General features: G+C 56.0%; 4 protein-coding genes across 4 annotated transcripts in view; 2 read left to right on the top strand and 2 right to left on the bottom strand.

The window, feature by feature from the left end:
* The window catches only part of CHGG_07183 (uncharacterized protein), a gene marked incomplete at both ends in the record, with an annotated part of 1,196 nt that extends 361 nt beyond the window's left edge, over positions 1–835 (top strand). The window contains one exon of the mRNA XM_001224838.1: positions 47–835. Coding sequence (XP_001224839.1) covers positions 47–835 — 789 coding nt within the window. The remainder of the gene's footprint in view (positions 1–46) is intronic.
* Positions 836–2,637: 1,802 nt separating this feature from the next.
* CHGG_07182 (uncharacterized protein) lies at positions 2,638–5,082 on the bottom strand (the record flags this gene model as incomplete). The annotated part of the gene is made up of 5 exons (XM_001224837.1): positions 2,638–2,806; positions 2,880–2,964; positions 3,033–4,687; positions 4,799–4,933; positions 5,021–5,082. 5 exons carry the CDS (start codon positions 5,080–5,082, stop codon positions 2,638–2,640), a joined length of 2,106 nt encoding a protein of 701 aa, XP_001224838.1.
* Positions 5,083–6,565: 1,483 nt separating this feature from the next.
* CHGG_07181 (uncharacterized protein) lies at positions 6,566–9,718 on the bottom strand (the record flags this gene model as incomplete). The annotated part of the gene is made up of 7 exons (XM_001224836.1): positions 6,566–6,714; positions 6,786–7,266; positions 7,340–7,767; positions 7,825–8,868; positions 9,196–9,232; positions 9,566–9,575; positions 9,711–9,718. The coding sequence occupies 7 exons, from the start codon at positions 9,716–9,718 to the stop codon at positions 6,566–6,568; spliced, it is 2,157 nt and encodes a 718-aa protein (XP_001224837.1).
* Positions 9,719–10,440: 722 nt separating this feature from the next.
* On the top strand, positions 10,441–11,419 carry CHGG_07180 (uncharacterized protein; the record flags this gene model as incomplete). Its single annotated transcript, XM_001224835.1, has 2 exons — positions 10,441–10,586; positions 10,756–11,419. 2 exons carry the CDS (start codon positions 10,441–10,443, stop codon positions 11,417–11,419), a joined length of 810 nt encoding a protein of 269 aa, XP_001224836.1.
* Positions 11,420–12,253: the final 834 nt, after the last annotated feature.

Here is a 12,253-nt window from a genome sequence, read left to right as displayed (position 1 = left end):
CGTTTCCATCACTCTGGAGAAAATCTAATATATTTCGTTAGAATAGCCACTACTATTCTCAACCTGTGGGGTGCCCGCGGAGGGCCCTCGCGGAATCTCCTTAAGAATTTTCCGCCGGGGGGGGAGGGGTTGGGTTCTGGGGGTGGTGATGGCGCTTTTGGCGAGGGAGAGAAGTTTGATGGGGAGGGGGCAGGTGGTGGAGGTGAATATGGTGGATGGGGTGGCGTATTTGGGGAGTTTTGCGAGGTTTGCGGCGAGGACGCCCGTGTGGGATAGCCCGCGCGGGGAGAATTTGTTGGATTCGGGGTGTCCGTGGTATGAGTGCTATGAGACGGCGGATGGGCGGTGGATGGCGGTGGGCGCGCTGGAGCCGCGGTTTTTTGGGGAGCTGGTTAAGGGGCTGGGGCTGGAAGGGCAGGGGTGGGAGCGGAAGAGGTATGACCGGGCGGAATGGCCAGCGTTGAGGCGGGTTTTGGAGGGGGTTTTCAAGACGAAGAGTAGGGCGGAGTGGGAGGGGGTGTTTGAGGGCACTGATGCGTGCTGTACCCCCGTGTATGAGTATGGGGAGATGGAGGAGGATCGGGTGGGTAAGGAGGGTGATCAGAGGCCGGCGGTTACGCTGCGCGAGACGCCGTGGTTGGCTGTGAGGAAGGATGCTGAGGATGCTAGCCATGGGCAGGGCCCGGGTGTGGAGGGGGAGGGGTATGTTGGGCAGATTCTTGAACCGGGACAGGGTGGGGAGCAGACGTTGGAGGAGTGGTTGGGTTGGTCGAGGGGTGACCAGTACGAGGTTGAAGACGGCGGCATGGTCTTGAAGGATAAGGCGAAGCTGTGAGCGGCGGTGCGAGAAGAATAAGCCGATTGTGATAGGCATCTGTAAGTTGATGCCGTGTGTCTAGTGTAGTAATACCGACAGAATACAAATATGATACCCTCTATAAACCCAATTGCCCCAAAAAATGACGATTCCTTCTTCTAATGAGGTCGGTCTGTCGGTCTGGATCTTGGTGTCTGATTCGAAACAGGGCCGCCCGTCTAGGCCAAGGGAGCAAGAGTCAGCCCCGTCTGTCCAAGATCTAATTGCGAAATCACAAACCTTGTGTCCACTGTTCACCCCCATTCCCAATATAATCATGCCGGACTTGGAGGGGGATTAGGCGGTGGCCCCGGTGATGGATCTCTTGAATTCTGGGCCATGACGTTGATGTCTGCCGTCCGTTCCTCAACGCTAGCGTGCATTGTAGTGTTTGTGGGGGGTTATCAAAATATCAAGAGATCAGGATTCCCTCAGCCTTCGGGGCCAGCTAATGTTGAGATTATCGATCAAGTTTGAAAGTATGTACAAACTCAGCCTTACAACCGGAAGCTCACCCCCTCACCATCCTGGAAACTCTGCGAGTTAAATACCTATTCAATCCCCGTCGTCCCTGTACTTTCTGTACGCGCACGCCCGGAGCCCAAAATCGGACTTCCCCTTCTCGGCGGCTTGCTGATACGATACACACAACTGCGATTGCTTCTTCCGCGGACGGGAATGCCAGAGGCCGCGGCGCCGCCACGCCATTGCCCGCGGCCAGGTCCCCCCGAGAGGGGATGCGGTGTGCACCCCAGGCCCAAATCCAATCAGACATTTGCTGCCGGCTCCCGCAGCGGTCGGGCTGGGGCTGGCGGCAGACTAACGGGGTAGTTACATAACTAAGTTTCAGAGAAGGCTGGAGTTGTCTGGCGCGGGGAATCTTGCATTCTTGGCCCGTCCACCCAGGTGAGCGAGGGTGAGCACTCGTCGGTTTGTGGCTTGTTGGCTGGCGAAAAAGCAACAAGCCGGAGTCTGTAAGCGTAGCCTGATAACTGCAACGAATAGAGGGCGGAAGTCCCCCCTTGCAGTATTGCGATTGCGCGATTCGAGTTACCGGATCGTTGGCCAAGAATGCAAAGATACGAGGTTAGTCGAGATGAGGAAAAGAAGGTGAATTGATCTCTGTCCTTACGCCGCGGGTTTACAACAACAGGCTTCAAAAGATTTACACCTTCATCCTGAACCACCTGGGACATTGCCTACTCACGGTGACACGAACATGAGCCAAGGGTATCAAGTCGCAAGCACCTTTTTGAAAGCGAGTGAAAATTGTAGAAGCCGGTCCAGATTTTCAGGGGTCCGATCAAAGCGCGATGATGTCTGAAGTGGTCTTCATCCACTTTGCACCCAGTCAAGCCCTGCTCCTCACGCACACACCGGGGCAACCACCGGACACAAGAAACGCAACAGTCTTCATGATCTACCACTGGTATCGAAAAAGGAATAAGGAGAATCCTTCTGCCACAAACCTCCCTCCCGAGTCCGACTCACCATCCTCTCACCCCCTGCCCGCCCCACGTCCCAGTCAACTCAATCCACACATACACACGCACACATAACGATCCTCACATCCCCCCGTAACCAACCAACGGCACGCAGCGTCCTCTCATCTCATCTCATTCCATTCATAAAGAAGAAGAAGAAGAAGAAGAAGCTAACGACACGCTTGCCTCCCCGTCTCTACATCCCCACCCCACCCAGCCCAACCCGACCCAGCCCAGCCCAGGCACACACACACACACACACACACACCGTTTGAAGAGGGAAAAGGGACAATGCAATCACTGCACCTGGCTCACAATCTCGCTAGCCCTGCTCAGTGAGTCGACCATCTGCTGGCACTCCTTGCGGCGGCGGATGGTGTAGTCGCTCTCCTTGAGCAGGTCGTCGAGCTCGCTCTGGCGGTACATGTTCTCGAGCAGCTCCTTTTGCATCTCGTCCTTTGTGAAGCTATGCGACCATAGTTGTTAGTACGGTTATGCTTGAAAATATACATTTGTAGGAACAGCTGAAGGAAACATACGTGACAAGGTTCAGCATGATCGCCTTAGGAACCATGTCGATCATGGTGCGCTTGACGATGTTGAAGTAGGATGAGATGAGCAGCTCTGTAAGAACACATAGGGTCAGTTTCTCTTTTAGCTGTGATGATGGCCACGACTGGGCAGGCACTCACTGATAACCTCGACCTCAATCCCCTCCCTCTCCGACAGCGTCCCCGACGCCTTGAGGGTTGGCGGGGGCGGCTCCATGGCGGCGGCCTTCTTCTTGTTCTTGGCAGCAAAGAAGCTGCCAAAGAAGCCCGAGTTGGACGAGTCGGCGTCGGCGGCGAGCGTGGGGCTGGCGGCCCGCGCGGGTGTCGAGGCGAGGGGCTTGCCGGTCTTGGGGTCAACCTGGACGGGACGGGAGGGGTTGTGCTTCTCGTTAACCATGGCCATGGCGCGATGCCCGTTCAGGAAGTCGGGGTGGGCCGTGTTAATGTAGCACGACTCCATCGACACGAGGTCGCGCACCAGCTTGTTCGTCGGCTCCATGGCCTTCTTGAAGAAGGAGATGACGACAGCGTGGATCTTCTCCTTGAGCTGCGGGTACCGCCGGTACAGCTGCTTGCTGAGCAGCTGGGTGAGGATGCGCACCAGCTCGTCGTACACCAGCGACGCGCACTTCAGACTCGGCTCCTCCATCCGCTTGATTTGCTGCTTGACGATCAGCTCGAAGGCGGTCGTGCCGACGAACAGCGCGGGCGAGGAACCGGACGAGTTGTACAGGATGGTGCGGATGTCGACGTCCTTGACCTGATCGAAGGGGTCCACCGCCTTGACACCGTTGGAGTACAGTTCGTGGAAGACGAAACTGATTCTGGCACCTCCAGACAGCTCGATGCTCGACAGCTCCGTGTTGTTACCATCCAGCACGGTGCGCCACTCGTTGGTGAATTCGGTGATGATGTTCAACACGATGTTGGCGCTGTTCCCGAGCAACGACGGCCCCAGGGACTCGAGCTCCTGCGAGTACTTTTGCAACGAGCTCGAGATGCGGGCCTTGATGTCCGGCAGCGTCTGCTTGATGTGCATCATCAGGATCAGGTTAAGCTTGCGAGCCAGATACGGCGTGCCACAATACGAGCTCTTGTTGCGGTACGCCTTGTGATTCTCAAAGAAGTTCTTCTCGGCCTCGAGCGCCGCGTTAATGGGCTTCCTGTTGTCAATGTCTCGTTGCCCGCGGTTCACCACCGGGACGTAACCCAACCGCAAAGGAATGATGCGCCCGGCAAGAATATCAACCACGTCGGTGCCCTCGTCCATCAGATCGACCTTGGTGAGCACACCGATTGTCCGTTGACCCTCTGGGTCCACCTCTCTCGCGAGTTTCAGGCCGTCCGAGTTCGCTAGATCAATATTGGCAGCCGTGACAGCCAGGATGATGGCGTTAGACTTTTGGATATACTTGAGAATCATATCCCGAATCTGCCTCTCGATATCGCGCGGCTGGTCGCCGACGGGCACTCGTGTGAGACCGGGAAGATCGACTAGGGTGAGGTTGAGGACGTTGGGCGAGTAGATGCGCAGGTTGATGGGGGCGGGCGAGATGCCGGCGTTCCGGCCGACCTTGGCTTCGGTCTCCCTGCTGATCTCATCGCGAATCTTGTTGAAGTCGTAGAACTTCTGACCGGGGATGTGTAGAAACTCGCCCCACTCCTCCGTGTTCGCCTGCTTGTCGGTGCTGTCGTTAATCTCCTTCTCGTGCCCGTTCGTCTCAGGCTGGCCGGGCCGGTTGATAAGCTGGAGGACGAGGGGCCGACGGGTGACGATGCCGGAGCCGCGGGGTAGGCTGCGCACGAGTCGCATATGTCAGTCGGTGAACACGGACGACCGTGGGGCACATGGCGGGGACACAGGGGCCCCAGGGGCGAGAGGGGCCGGGGAGGGAGAGGGGACTCACAAGTCGCGGCCGACAATGTTCTCCAATACTGAACTCTTGCCGCTAGACTGGCTACCGACGACGACTATTTGGGGCAGATCGATCGGATTGTTGACGCCGACGGTGGTGAAGACATCTTGAAGTTTGTTGACAAGCCTGTGCAGAAGGATGCATGTTAGTGCCCGATGACGAAACCCAAAGACAACAACTTAGTGTGCCATGCATGAAAAAGAAAAATCGTACTTGATCAGCCCGGGGTCAGAAATGCCGCCGGGGGTTGCGAGGGAGGCGGCATCGACCGTCATGTTTGCGATAGGTAGGCGGCGTGGTGCAGGCGGTGGGTGGTGTTGGTGCAGGGCAGAAAGGCAGTCCGGGGGCCTCAACACAATAAATGCAAGGGTTCAACAGCACGGTGCGAAATGCCGGACTGCAGCGACTTTGAGGTATTGTTTTGTAGTTCGGATGGTGACACCTCGGGGGGGTTCTCGTCGGCCTGTTGAGTCAAATTAGGGTATGGAGTGAAGAAAGCCGCGTCGTGTCTTCCCTCTTTTGGGTTGAGGATGGAATCTTCGATGGTTTGCCTCGCAGGAGGACCAGACCGTTCCAGGGTAACTTACGTGGGGACCCACCCGTGTCACAGCCCCCCGTCTGCGAGGTTACCTTCTTACAGTAGCGGTCGCAGCGAGGCAGCCAGGAACTCGTGGGCTACACGTGATGCGACGACGTGGTCCCTGGTATTTACATACATACAGAATACAGAATACTAAATACAGAATACACAGGACTCTCTCCAAGTCCCTGGCACCTATTAAACCCTGAGAAACATGAATGACATGAGCCGGCATACTTCTACTCTATACCAGCATTAACTGTTCCTATAATCGAACTTCCAAGAATCATAATTGATTCTCCCTGTGGTTTGCTGCCTAACCACTCTGCGTTGGACCACCCGAATGGGATTCGTCATCTGAGGCTCGAGTTGACGCGGCGCATGTGGCCCGCTGCTGTAAGGGGGGGTCAGCCGTCAAGCGGTCAGTAGCTGCATACCTTCCTCACCTTAGGGCAGAGAAGGCACCGCTAGGTTGTCGACTGAACGAAGTGTATCGATTTGTTTCTGTTCTACTCCGCCCCGCTTCAACCCAACCATCTTCCCATCCCCCCTTCGTCTATGGGCCCGAATACCCAGCCTCCAACGTGTTGAATGGAATACATAACCCGGATAGCGATAACAGACAAAACCAACCTGCCACCTCCCACGCCCAACCGTGCCCCATATGCTATCAACACCGCCTGCCTGCCTACCCCCAATCTTCATCATATCATCTGGTCCAGCCTGAATGCCATCCACCGTCCATTGTCCCCGGTTATCCATCCGGATTTGCCAAGCCCTCCGAAGTGTTTAAAGCCAAGCGAAAGAAACGAAAGAAGAAAGGGCGCGGTTTAACCGTGTGTGCCTCGATGAAAAACAATGCAGCACTCCTAGAACACCCCGTATCTCCAAGTTCGCCGCCCCATGCTATGTCCTGTATTCCAAATACCACCGCCGTTGGGGAAGAGAAGGGGAGGTAAAGAAACGAGGTTACCACGGCCGCCTCGTCCTTGGGTTGCTTACCGGCGCCACTCTCAATGCCACATCTCCCCCGAGACCAGGCTGCCGTTACTAACTCTGTGTCCGATCCCGTTAGAATGCTGCGCCGTTAAGGCCAGAGCCCTCACTCGCTGTCTGTTTGACCAACTAGGGAATCAACCGTTAGTGACGAAAACTAGGCCAGGTAGGGGTGTTTTTGCTCACATTTTGACTCTGCCATCGTCGCCGGCTGTGGCATACATGCACGGGTCCGCTGGGTTCCAAGCGACTGCGTTGCAGCTTGTGTGGTGCGCTTCGGCCTCGTGGACGAGAATGCCCGTCACCTTGTGCCAGATAAAGACGTGGCCGTCTGCAAATCTCGGGTCAGCAACATGGCCCCAAAATCCGTGGGTAAACCCGACTATCGCCGTGGCGCCTCACCTTCGCTACCCGAGATAACAAAGTTCTCGTTGGCACCACCAAAAGAGCTTCTAATAGTAAAGTTCCCCCCCTTCTGGCCCGTGAACTTCTGCACCGTCTCGCGCGTCTCAAGGTCGATCAAGACTGCTTCGCAATCCACCTTGTTGACGAGGAGAAACTTGGAATCCCGGCTTATGCTGAGCGACGCGGCCCTCGAGTTGAGTACCAGGTCATACACATGCTCCCGAGTGACAAGATTGTAAACATGGAGGGCGCACTGGTTGTCCGTAGCAACCAGCCAGTGCTGATCGCGCGAAAGAGCGAGGTCTTCGGTCCTGTGCAGATTAGGCCAGGTATGGATGCAATCGCCGCGCAGGTTCCACAACTTCAGAGACCGGGTCTTGTCAAACGACCCGGTGACAAACGACTGACCGTCCGCGGCCCAGACGCAGCTGCTCACGGGCTCCTCGAAATCATCAATCACCCGCAAACACTCCCCGGACTAAATAAAGCCTGCTGTCAGTCGCATGGCACACTTACACACAGCCCACATGAACGTTGGAACCATGACTCACCTCGGCGTCCCAGAGCTTAGCGGTATGATCGAGACCACAGGTAACAAGGAGCTTGCTGTCAGGGCTCCAGGCGAGGTTGCCAATTCCGGGCTTTTGATGTTCAGATAGCTGGTGACAAAACGTGAGGCGCTCAACGTCCCAGATGTTGACCGCGTCGTCCGTACCGCAAGCGGCCAGGCGTTTTCCGTTGGGCGAGAAGCGGACCTGCCAGATCTCGTCGAGCTTCTTAGACGATGCCAATCCCGGAGGTGACAATTCCACCAGAATCTCGGAAGGGAATCGGCTCCTGTCGCAGGAATGATCCACGCAAAGCGATGGCAGCGCGTCGTCTGTGTGATAACGGCATCTCTCCGCCTGGCTGTTTTTCACATCGTCTAAAAGAACAGCCAAGCGGCGCTCCGGTAGCATAACAGACGGGGAAATGGATTCTGTCCAAGACGATCAGCAATCTAACACAGACAATGCGGACGTTGGAAATGCCAAACCTGAAAGCTGTGCGAGCAATATCTGCCTCGACCGGCCGTTCGCGCCGTCCCAGTTAGCCCGCACCTTGACCTCGTTGGCGTCTTGGCACATGAGGAGTCTCGAGAGGAGGGGGATTGCTTGGTGTTGTTCCTGACACAAGGGCGTGAGCTCATTCCGAAGCACAGCCAATGCCCGACCCGTATCACCCTTTTCCAAGAGCTCGAGGTACTTCTGCCGCCGCAGCCTAAACCTCATAGCGTCGCGATCTGCTCCGGAAGCCAGGACAAGCCTGGGTCCGCGAGCGGTTTTGCCACAGAGCAACTCCTCCGCCTTGACCCAGGACCCATCCAGCACGGCTTGTCGGAAGGCAATCACGTCTGGGCTCTCTACCTGGAAGCCGCTATCCTGGCCAACGTTGTCCGCCGCCGCCTTGTAACCCAGGTCGTTCAGCGCCTGTATCAAGATGCGCGTCACCTCCTCCCGACTATGACCATAGTAGGTCTCATGCCGCACTCCCGCAGAGGCCCCATTAAGCCTGGGGTTGCGCGCGGCGTCGGAATGCGCCTTAAGCGGGGTGCTCGAAGCTCCCAAGGAATGTTCCCCGCCGGCCCGGGACCCGTTAGCCACCGTTTGCGAAGCCCGGGTCGAGGGTTCTCCTTTATCCAGCTCCATCAGCATGTTGGCTCGGCGTCTTCGCTTCGGACTCGGGCCGGAGGCAGCGGTGTTGCCGGACGTGCTGTCGTGTGCTCCTCCCTCCTCTGCTTCTTCGTCGAGCTCGGCCCTCTGTCTCCTACCGAGGATCTGTGTCGAATGATTGGTGGCGGACGACACCGCTGCAGTTCGGGCAGTGGCCCTGTGAATCGGAGAGGGGCCAACCACCGGAGACGTCGCCGTTCGGCTTCGTAGTGGAGGGAGCTGGGGCGGGATCGGGGCTTCGAGCGGCGGTGCAGGGTTTAACGGCACCCGGATCGGTTGAGAAGGTGGGCTGTCGGGTGCAGAGTCGGGCGGGATATGGATAGAAGCGTCGTTGGGGGTATGGTCTGCCACGGCGATCGAGTTTGGTTCTGCAGGACCGGCGTTCGTTCCCGCAGAAAAAAGTGAAGGGTAGAAGGAGGGGAGCAGAGCCTATGCTCGGGTTCTGATGATACTATGGTAATCAAGTGGGGAGCTATCGGCGAAGTCGATGGTGAAAGGTTGGATGCGATATGAGAGAGGAGGGCGGGTCGAGTAGCCGATGCGGAAGCTGAGAGAATGACCAAAGCCGTCATAGAGATGTCGTCGTGTCGTCACCGAATGGGTCGGTGGTTTGACCGCGGGGGCCGACTAGCTGGAACGTCGGGTTAACGAGTTAGGTCTGGGCCGTGCACCTCTCACATGGGCAGGGCACCTACCTGCCGCCTGCAGGGAGGGACCCAGTTCGGGCCGAGCCTGCACTCACCTAAAAAATGGGATTGCTGGCAATAAACGGGAAGTTTCGGGGCGAAGTTGCAGGCAGAATCCGGGGAGATAGAAAAGACGGAATCGCGGCTTGCTTGGGCTGGCATAACCACGGCTGGCCTACCGATCGGTCGAAGCGGAGTGGTAATGTCATAAATGCGACTGGGAATGAGAGAGAGACGAGCGAGTAAAGGTAGAGAGAGGTTGGTTGTTTGGGCCCCGAGGGCTCCAGTTGTCAAGGACACTAGCGCTTCGATTGGCAGGCGGTGAGTGCGCTTGACGCCATTAGGTGGCAGTCTCGGGGCGCTGGCAACCTCGACCAACCTGAGCGGTCCTACTCATACTTTTGTATAGTGCCTATCCATATCTCTAACCTAGAAAACCAAAACTGATCAATCATAGCTTAGCTAAGGACACCTTTACCAAGTGGATGTTTTTTGAACTATCATCTACCAAATGAGGAACATACTTGTCCATGCTTACAATACTACCATAGGTAGGTACCTACCAAGGTAACTAACTAACTAATGTACCTTGAAGTTAGATAAGCTCAAGATAAGAAAGAGGAAGGTACCCGCAGACAGCTTCATGTGCGCGGCAATTTACACAGTCCACTCACGAATGCCAAGATTGGATAGGTGCCCGGAAGTGATCGGTCTCCATGAAACGCCGGCTCTGTCGTGGCACGTACTGTACGGAGTGAATTAAGCTCGTACAGCTCAGTCCACGGCCAACGCAACCTGGAAGCACCCCTAGCGCGAGGGGGACTACTACGGACGGCCCTCCTACCCAAGCAACTTCCTTCCGTTTGGAAGGACAGGGCAACTCCAACGCCGTTGCCTTGTTCGAACTCGGCAACCTGGCCCACCGCCTATTTCATCATTTTCCCCTCCCTGTGCGAGGGAACCGAGGGAACCTTGGAAGCTTAAGTTACAGAAGTTTGCCAGAAGCAAATACAGAAATTGCCCGCCCATACTCATCCTCACTCAACTTCATCCCCCCACATATCGGTCCCGAATCCCACGGACAACGAAGGAATCGAAATGCCTTGATTCAAGTTATTGTATTATGATTATCTAGACATCCTATAACAACAGCATTTACACCAGAGTCTACAGCCGCGTTGTACCCGTACTCTCCAGCCCGCACCGCTCTATTGCCCCCCCCTTCCCCCCCTCCCCGCCCGAGTTTCCAAGTCCATGGACACCTTCCATTTCTCACCCACACCTAAGCGGGACTCCGGGAAGTATGGTCCAAGGGCGCGCGCCAACCGGGAACTGTGCTATACCTCGGTTGCTCGGTTCAACGGGGATGCCCTAGTCAAGCTGAAGCAAATAAACAACCGGTAGGTGAAGACGTCTTGAGGACTTGACACGGGCGGCGATGACCAGTCACAACAGGATGTACAACCTGCTTCGGAGCTTAGAACACCACGCCCTGGCGCCAGGCCCTAGAGAACGGCAACTCACGGGGATGGCCTGCATCTTAGAAAACAAGTACCTCCGTTTTCTCAGGGCCAAAGAAGGGCTCGATAACTACACCATCATCAACCCAATCGGCCAGGGCGGGTTTGGTCTCGTGAACCTGGTCCGCAGGAAGCAGAATGGCCGGGTCTACGCGTTGAAGCAGATTCCCAAGAAAGGAACCATGGAATCAAGACAAGCGATGGAGCGGATGTGTACTGAGCGATGTGCCTTGGCGGACGCCGACAGCGAGTGGATTGTCAAACTCTACACGGCCTTCCAGGACGGCACAAATTTCTACTTCCTATTCGAATATCTTCCCGGCGGCGATCTGGAGGCACTGCTGAGGCGAAATATACGCTTCCATGACCGCACCGCCGCATTTTACCTGGCCGAGATTGTCCTAGCACTCGAGACCGTCCACAACCTTGGATTCATTCATCGAGACCTTAAACCGGCAAATATTCTTCTAGACCGGCAAGGTCATGTGAAGCTCACCAATTTCGGGCTCAGCAAAAGCCGTCACAAGACCGTTTTTTATGGCCACTATGGCTACCTAGTACGCGACTCAGCCTGGGACAGCACCGTGGATATATCCAACGAGACCTCATCAGTCCGGGGCAGCGCCAACTATGTTAAGGAAGTGGTTGGGACATCCCAATACATGGCTCCAGAGGTGGTCAAGGACCAGGAATATTCCTTTAAGAGTGATTAGTGGTCCGTGGGTGTCATCCTGTAAGTTCGACTTCATTTCCCCGTCTTGGTGACACTACAATGCGGGCACCTATTTACCGTTGCCCCCGCGGTACCTTGTCTGTGATATCAAGATCATCTGGCTAACCATAAAGATATCAACTTCTGACCGGTCGCTTGGTCTTCGATTCCTCCAATCCTGGACTGGGAACAGATGCGGTTATGAGGACCGTTGCTAACTGGCAGTCACGGTTGGTATTCCCCAGGGATATACGGCTCAGCCATTACGACAAAGATCTCATTGCAAGGTGCGACACACACTCCGATACCCTCCCACCCCAACACCCTCAGCCTTCCACCCGTTTATCTCGGACCATGGAGCCCACTTCCCCCTAACCCCTAACCTCCCTCCCTTCCCCAACAAACCTCGCATAGCAACAACAACAGCAACACCTCCCATACTTACTCATGACCTCCACCCACCAGCTTACTCACCGACAAACCACGACGACTCGGGCCGCAACGGCGCCGTCGAGGTAAAAGCCCGTAAGCTCTCTCTGCCTCCTAAAGAAAGAAGAAGATCAGATACAAATCCACCAACCCTACTCTACATCCTACCAGACCCCTTTCTTCCTCAACCTCGACCTCCCCAAGACTGCGCTGCTAGCCGCACCCCTACTAGTGCGACCTGCGCAACGACGTCTAGACCTCCAACTTCACCGTGCGATGCGTTCCAAAACGCGTGCTACGGAACACGGGCAAGTGCCAGGCAGCAGGCTTCGGGCTTCAGAGAATTCCGTCGCCCGATTAGAGCGAGCTGCTTTACTCCCATGATTTGAGAAGATGTTTAACGGAG

This window comes from Chaetomium globosum, genomic scaffold (assembly GCF_000143365.1).
Source record: "Chaetomium globosum CBS 148.51 scaffold_5 genomic scaffold, whole genome shotgun sequence".
NCBI lineage: Eukaryota > Fungi > Ascomycota > Sordariomycetes > Sordariales > Chaetomiaceae > Chaetomium > Chaetomium globosum.
This window is presented reverse-complemented; position numbering and strand designations above follow the sequence as displayed.